The sequence below is a fragment of the Conger conger genome, chromosome 16 (assembly GCF_963514075.1).
Source record: "Conger conger chromosome 16, fConCon1.1, whole genome shotgun sequence".
NCBI lineage: Eukaryota > Metazoa > Chordata > Actinopteri > Anguilliformes > Congridae > Conger > Conger conger.
Window position 1 is genome coordinate 34,286,848 of NC_083775.1, and position 8,556 is coordinate 34,295,403.

The 8,556-nt window shown below is 45.2% G+C and overlaps 1 protein-coding gene across 1 annotated transcript in view; it reads right to left on the reverse strand.

The window, feature by feature from the left end:
• Positions 1-4,137: 4,137 nt before the first annotated feature.
• The window catches only part of axin1 (axin 1), a 23,959-nt gene continuing 19,540 nt past the window's right edge, over positions 4,138-8,556 (reverse strand). Inside the window, exons 6-11 of the mRNA XM_061223352.1 lie at positions 8,079-8,518; positions 7,064-7,183; positions 6,201-6,434; positions 5,674-5,778; positions 5,060-5,209; positions 4,138-4,377 (exon numbers count right to left, since the gene is read on the reverse strand). Coding sequence (XP_061079336.1) covers positions 4,251-4,377; positions 5,060-5,209; positions 5,674-5,778; positions 6,201-6,434; positions 7,064-7,183; positions 8,079-8,518 — 1,176 coding nt within the window. The 3' untranslated portion in view covers positions 4,138-4,250. The remainder of the gene's footprint in view (positions 4,378-5,059; positions 5,210-5,673; positions 5,779-6,200; positions 6,435-7,063; positions 7,184-8,078; positions 8,519-8,556) is intronic.

An 8,556-nucleotide genomic window follows, 5' to 3' on the forward strand; every position in this document is an offset into this window, starting at 1 on the left:
TCAACCGTCAGGAATCAATGACTGACCTCACCATTTTGAACAAATTATGTTATGTATGTTAACCTATATGAGTGAGTATTAGAAAGTGGTTTGATTAACAAGAATGGCCGGCCATTCAGGACACAGGGACCCTCAAAGTTGACCTATATTTGACCCCCCACCCTACCTACAGACACGTCTTCTTCTTCTTATAATTGCAAATCTTACAAACAAGGTTATACACAATTATAAAGACACTTTTGGTCCAAAATGAACAAATGAGAAAATTAGTTCACTTTTTTGTCCTTAAACATTAATATGCAACACATAAACCCCATTTTCCCCCATTTTTTTAAAATAGGGTGGACAGTTCTTTGCAGCTCCTAGATGTAATTATGTAATTTAATTTAATTTTCTAATATAATGATTGTGGATAACCTTGTTTATAAGCTTTATAATAAGAGAAGCATACTGTCATGTTTATTTTCAAAGAAGACATTGGTGTCTTTAGGTAGGGTGGGGAATCGAATATGGGCCAACTTTGAGGGCCCATGTCTCCTGAATGGTTGGTCATTTTGGTTCACTAAACCACCTTCTAACACTCTCATATAGGTTAACATGTATCAAAAAAATAATTACAATCAAAGAGGTCAGAAAGTGGTTGACTTCTGAAAGAATGCCCCAGTACCAATACTGTTCAAGTTTCTAGCGGAGAAATTCTAGTACAAAAACACTGAACAGATGTTATATAAAATCAATCCCTAGATATTTATACTGAACCACAGATTAGAAAATTCCATCTAAATAAATATAAAAATATCATACGGTGTAGATAAGAACGCAACATTCTGTATGCCGTTTCCATCCCAAACATATACAACACACACATTCTGCTTCCAAAACGAGAAAATAATCAGCATCACTGGTGTTCGCCCTTGATGAAAAACACACTTGACACACAGCCGCAGTGTCCTGCCGTATACTGAGCTGCTTTAATTCACTACATTCAGTATTACAGCAGAAACCTGGAGCAGTCCATGTCTATACCGGGGGGTTCTACAAAGCAGGATTACGGATACACTTAAGCTTGCTTTTATCCAATCGGATTTAATCCAATAGATAATATTTCCACATTTTTTATATGAAATACAATGTTTTCTTGGGTCTGAATTTGTTGCCGATTTTAAGGTGAAAAACCAGCACACCCGTAGTTCACTGAGAGCAAGAGCTGACCCCCACTGATCTAAATTACCTCAATTCTGTCCAGCCATTTTGAATTAATCAAGACCAAGAAGACTTTGTAAGATTAACCAAATACAAAACAATATATATTAAATTAGAAGTCACAAAATAAAAATGGACAACAAATGAATTAATTACAAATGCTGAACCTCAATGTAAATGGTGCTCTTTGGTGTCTTAAGATCCTTGAAAAAGGCAGATCATTTATTTACACATTAATCGCATCACCACCAGGCTCTGACGCTGCCACCAAAATCTTCAAAGTCTGATTTTTTCAGATCTTCTCATCACATTAAAGCTGCGTTAGGTAACACTTCAGAAAGGGTCGTAAAGTTGGCACTGCCGGACAGGTAGATCTAAATTTCAACACTAATATAGAGAGACTTTCTGTTTGCCAGGCAATTAAGCCAGCTGAATAGCGAGAGAGCTATTATTGATAATGTTACTTAATTCGGCGGCTAGGTTCCTGGAAGAATGAAATGTTTCCTGATGTTATTTGTTTGGTAGGTGAGGTTAGGTACTTTACCTAAGCTAGTTGCGAGGGATGGAGGATAGACTTGTTTAACAATTTACATGCATGAAAAGTGTTTTGCTAACCATCGGGTAGATAGCTAACTTTAGCTAGTGAACTTAGCAAACTATCACTGTGAGCAACCAAACTCGGCGACTAAATGGAACATGTTTTATTGCATTCAGTAAGCTCTGCAACAAAAAAGATTCTGAACTTTTAAAGGTGACAACCAGTAATCATGCTTGGAGGTGAGTTGATGTTGATGTGAATTCACATGAATCTTTTCACAACACTGCGACCACTGAAAAAGCTGCCTACTGCAGGTTTAAGGTTTCTGTAAACAATACATCTGTAGATATAGAACTGATGGCTCCACACGTTACTAGCATAAACCTGGCAGCATCCCTGACACGCATGGTCACCTCGCAAAATACATACTGATGGTGTCCTTCACAATTAACTTTCCACTTCAGCATTCCTGCTCTAAAATACCTTCTAGAAACTTCTCAACACAATAACTCTTCAATAACTCTTTCAGCAGAGTAATTTGCATTGCACTCAAAGAGACTCCAGAGCTCGGTTCACAGTTCCTCATAGACGGCACATTTTAACTTTTAAATCGGCATACAAATTCTCTCAACACACAACATAACAGTGACATTCTTTTAAAAAAAATTTTTTTTATAAAAAATTATGTTTGTCCTTTGCTCGGGTTTGTAGGTACAGGTAATATTTTTGCTTAATCAATAAAAGAAATAGAGGGAAAGAAAATGCAGAAAGGTAGGTTGCAGATGTGTACCAGGATAAGCCCTGTCCCAAAGCTGGTGATCACACAACAAGCTGTTAATCACTGGATTCTCAACCAATTATGAGGAGTCTCTCCACAGCGGAGCGATGTGAATATCAGCAGCCCGGACTGCAGTGGCATAAACTCATGCATACTTCTGCGTTGCCTGTCGGTGTGTTTCCTCACGCTGAGCTCCAGCAGAGGATATTGTGTCTTGCTCCCAGAACTGAACTGGAGGTTTAGCATCTGAACCATGGGAATAGCCTGGCGAAGGACATCCAATACTTTGAAAAATGCTAACCAATCAAAAACGCTGATCTTGAAATATGGAATTGTATCCACCCGTGGATGGGATACAACCAACAGCTTTATAAATAAATACAATCATTTTATGTGTGTGTGTGAGTGTGTGTGAGAGTGTGTGTGTGTGTGTGTGTGTGTGTGTGTGTGTGTGTGTCTGCGTGTCTGTGTGTGTCTGTGTGTGTGTATCTCAACCAGGCTAACAAGCTAGCTTTATGTTAGGTTTCCCATCACTCATATCACCTAATATTAAAATTACATTTTAGTTAAAATTGTCTTGAATGTTTAACACGGATAGCTAGCCAACGATTGAATTATATTCAAAACAGAGGCTAAACTATAAACATAAATATAGCTAACCAGGCTAGTCACTCTACAGTCATTCATGGACATCAAGCAAACTGCGACAGTGGCTGACAGATCCCTCCTGTATGTTTTATCGAGACATATACGGCTAGTGCAATATAACATTTACGGGCGTTAATATAGAACGTTGATTAAACTTATGCCGGCGCTTCTTAATAGCCAGGTGTATATGGAATAATAATATTATTACCTCATAGCCCATCAGAATTCAGTATTCAGCCAAGTTGTTGTATACATATACACATCTATAAATATACACACACACATGCCCGTGAACACACACACACACACACACAACTCTACATTACACTTATGAGTTAAAAACTGACCAAAGAAAACACAATTCTGCAGCATTCCTTGTTTTAACAGTGTGCTGTGAACTTATGTAGTTTCTTTTCGCAGGATCTGAGCAGCTGGCAGTAGGGGCAGGGAACACCTCTGAAGACCCTTAAAGACCCCTCTCTGTAAAGTGGAACCCTTAAAATACCCCTCATTGTATAGTGGAACCCTTAAAATACCCCTCTCTGTATAGTGGAACCCTTAAAATACCCCTCTCTGTAAAGTCAGTACGGTGTTTTGCACAGCTGCCCAAAGGAGCTCAATTTCCCTTTCTATACCAGTTCGGCCACCTGCTTGGGAGAATTCTCTCCATGCACCTCCCTCTCCCTCCATGCGCCTCCCTCTCTCTGTGTGCGCCTCCCTCTCCCTCTGTGCACCTCCCTCTCCCTCCGTGCGCCTCCCTCTCCCATTGTGTGCACCTCCCTCTCCCCTTGTGTGCACCTCCCTCTCCCTCTGTGTGCACCTCCCTCTCTCTCCGTGCGCCTCCCTCTCTCTGTGTGCGCCTCCCTCTCTGTGTGCACCTCCCTCTCTCTCCGTGCGCCTCCCTCTCTCTGTGTGTGCCTCCCTCTCTCTCCGTGCGCCTCCCTCTCTCTGTGCGCACCTCCCTCTCTCTGGGTGCGCCTCCCTCTCTCTCCGTGTGCCTCCCTCTCTCTGCGTGCACCTCCCTCTCTCTGCGTGTGCCTCCCTCTCTCTGCGTAAGCCTGCCTCTGTCTCCTCTCCCAGGCTTCAGTCCACCTTCTCCACTTTTCCGATGATCTTCTCCTCAAAGATGGGCAGGATGGCAGTGTCCTCACGCACCTCCTCGAACACCACGCCACAGTCAAACTCATCGCTCACCTTCTTGAAGTAATATCTGTGAAAACACAACGAGCACCATGGGCCATCAGTGTCAGGTGCACAAGGGTCTTAACTAAACTCTTAACTATACTCCCACTTTTAACTAAAGTCTTAACTAAAGTCTTATCTATAACCCCACTTTTAACTAAAGTCTTAACTAAACTCTTAACTATACTCCCACTTTTAACTAAAGTCTTAACTAAAGTCTTATCTATACCCCCACTTTTAACTAAAGTCTTAACTAAACTCTTAACTATAATCCCACTTTTAACTAAAGTCTTAACTAAACTCTTAACTATACTCACACTTTTAACTAAAGTCTTAACTGTACTCCCACTTTTAACCTAAGTCTTAACTAAAGTCTTATCTATAACCCCACTTTTAACTAAAGTCTTAACTATACTCCCACTTTTAACTAGTCTTAACTAAAGTCTTATCTATACCCCCACTTTAACTAAACTCTTAACTATACTCCCACTTTTAAACTGTCATTTTAACTAAACTTTTAACTAACCCACTTTTCAGCAAACTTAATTTTAACTAAATATCAACAACTGTTACGTTGTTCCTGATTTTAACAGTGTTGCGTTAAGCATGAAAATACAAAGCAAACAACACTCTTGCTTAAACAGACCAGTCAACGGTAAGGACATCATGCAACCAGGTGCTTCATTTGAATGGACAGGGAGCAGACTCACCTGTAATTTCCTTTCTTGGTGAGGAGCTCCTTAAACTGGCTCAGGGTGATTGCACTGCCTTTGATGGAGGTCCGGTACGGGATGGGCTCTCCACAAAAGTAATAGGCCACCACCATGTTCTCACAGGGCACTCGCTTCATACTTTTACTCCTATCGGAGGAAACTGTCTGTTAACGTCATACTTTTACAACTATCGGAGAAAACTGTCTGTTAATGTCACACGTTTACACCTATCAGAGGAAACTGTGTTACTTCTGTAATTTTATACCTATCAGAGAACAGTGTGTTAACATCATATTTTTATACCTATTGCAGGAAACCGTGAGCTAACGAATGGATTATTGTACAAAATACAACCACAATGACATTCATCACAGTACATAAAATGCGAGAACTAGATTGACAAATAAGCACATATTAGTAACCAAATGCAACAGACTGTATATACTGATATAGATCTGCACTGTTAACAAATGCTAATAAACACTTGAGCTTCGTTAGTGTGCTACAGAGGTAAGGAGGTGAATCAGAGGCTTTGGGGAGGGGGCTCCATACAGGTCTGGGTCTATGGGGACCGGGGGCAGGCTGCAGGGGCAGGCTGCAGGGGCACGTACTGGTGCGGGGAGAGCTCTGTGTGGGAGACGGCCGGCACCAGGCTGAGGGGCGGAAGCACGGCCGGCCGGGCGGCGCGACCCCTCTCGATCACCTCCATCACATACCTGAGGAACACGCCCAGGGGTTAGACACACACACACACACACACACATGCACACACGCATACACACACACACACACACACACGCACACACACGCACACGCACACATGCATACACACACACGCACACACACGTGCACACACACACACACACACACGTGCACACACACACAGGTGCACACGCACACACACACGTGCACACACACACACACACACACGCACACGCACACATACACACGTGCAGCCTCACACACACACACGCACACGCACGCACGCACACATGCAACCACACACACACACACGCATGCATGCATACACACATATGCACGCATGCACGCACACACATGAAAACACACAAAAGGAGGAGTTTGACTGAAACGGCCGTGACCCTGTTTGACAGGCAGGTCAGCGTGGGTCCCGACTCACCTCTGCTTGGTCTGCAGGGAGCCGGACCGGCGCCTCTCCTCCTCCAGCCGCCGCCGAGCCTCCTCCAGCTGGGTGAGGGGGTTAGGGGCCGGGTTGGGGGGCATGGTGGGGTCCTGGATGAAGGGGTGAGAGGGCTGCACAGTGTGGCGTGCCTGGGCGCTGACCCAGGGGTGCTCCACCGAAGCGGGCCAGGACACCTCGTGACTCAGGCTCCTCCTGGACTCAGCAGACCCACTGAGGGAGGAGAGAAAGCTTTACCAAAACTAGGGGCTCTAAAGCTGGGGGACCAGGCTTTACAGGGGCCAAAATTAGGGGCCCTGCAGCAGACACAGGCTAAATTACAGGGGCAAAACTTTCATAATATCACAATTAGTTGAAGAATACATTTGTATTAGTGTTAACATTGCATGTGCTGCTAATGTTTTTGAAACAGTCTGCTTTTTCTGAGTATCTTTAATGAACAAAAGTATTTCTCTTGAGGACATCATATTTGCTGTAGTATAAAGGCACACTATGTGTGATTTCTTTTTTTAGCTTAGCTGAGCTGTGTTTACAATTATTGTCCTCTGTTCTCAACCCCACCCACTCACCCATTTTTTTATATCCGTTTTACACCAATTTTATTTTTGGATATAATGTACTTCATTTAGTATATTTTCACCAAATATATGCCGTTAACATTAAGTATAAGATTCTGATTCTAAATCACTCTGTCAGTGAATGCATTAATGTCACAACATAATATTGAGAAAATATTTTTTTGCCATATTGCCGAGCCCTAGTTTGAACCATCAACCATCAGCCAGAGTTCTGCTGAAGCATCACACAAGCCTCAATCACAGCAGCGGAATTCTCCGACTCACCCATAGGGGGCCTTCTTGTGCCGGCCTGCCTTCTCCTCTCCCTCCATCATCCACTGGACGATCTTCTGGTTCCTCTCCAGCATATCCGGGGGCACAGACAGCTCCAGGGCGTGGCATTTGCTGCCGCACGGAGACCAGAGTGGAGAGCAGTCGTCACCGTGGGAACCAACATCGCAGTCAACAGGCCGTGTGACAAGACGTTCCATCACCCTTTCTGGTCCCGGTGCCATCGTGATGCATCGACTCAATTTTGGATACAATGCTATTACATGGTTGTGAACTTTGAGAATTAGTTCTGCACCTGGGTATGTGTAGTGTCAGTTATGTCAGTTAATAGCCGACTGCTGGCAAGGTAGCTACAGCTAAGAAGGCCACGAAACACGATTTAATTTTATTTTTTTTAAAGATATTTTTTAGGCCTTTTTCAGCTTTATTGGACAGTATATAGAGACAGAAAGAATGGGGGCGAGAGAGAGGGAAAGACATGCAACAAATTGTCAGATGGTCGGATTCGAACCGTCGACATCGCGGCTCACAATGAGCATGTGCTCTACAGGCTGCGCCACCGAGACACCCCACGAAACACGATTTATAAGAGATACAGAATTCCTGTTCACACTGGCATTCCTCATCAGCCACAGAAACACTGGACCAGAACCGTGAGTCACTTAACGGGAGTCTCTGGAACCATGAAGACCCTCCTATTACAAATCCACCCAAAGCTGCTTGCTAACCGACGACGTGCAATGGACTTTCTTGAGTTTTGTTTAAGCTGTATGCGACGGGAGTGTGTTTATACTTCTCGCAAAGGACAATGACCACGGTCTACGTCGGGCGACAACAGAACGTTCAGGAACGTTCCGCGAATTCAGATGAGCGACATTACGTCACTGGACTATAAGACGTATAGCTAAGAGCTACAAGAGAGCGCCTAACCTGTGTGGGCTGTGTGCGGCGTGTGAATTGAACTGAAAAGCTCTGCGATTGGTTGACCGGAGTGGAGTGACAGTCTTACCCGTATCCTAACCGCTCCGTGGGCCTGAGAGGCGCGGCCGTGCCGTCGGCATAGCCTCCGGGGTGCGGCTCGCCGGGCCAAACGTGGCCCCTGCGACCCCTGAACGCCGCCTCGGCTCCCTGGGGCTCCCTGGGGCTCCTGTGGCCGTGCCTGTGGTGCCAGGCTCCCGCCACCTCCGCCCCCCTGGGGCCCGTCTGGGCGCCTTGGCACCAGCCCTGGAGGTCTGCGGGGGGCCCGCGGGGGGAGCCCGATACGGGCGACTGGCGGTCGGGCGTCTTCATGACCCTCTGCACGTGCTCGTCCAGGATGCTCTCGGGGTCCTCCTCGTGCGCGTCCGGAGCCGCCGCCCCGCCGCGGTGTGGAGGGTAGAGCGCGGCGCAGAACCTGTGACCGGCCAGAGAGGGCGCCACTGAGACCTCTGCATCCTCACCTTCCTCTTCCTGTGGAGGACAATGAGTCGCGACATCGGTTCTACAGC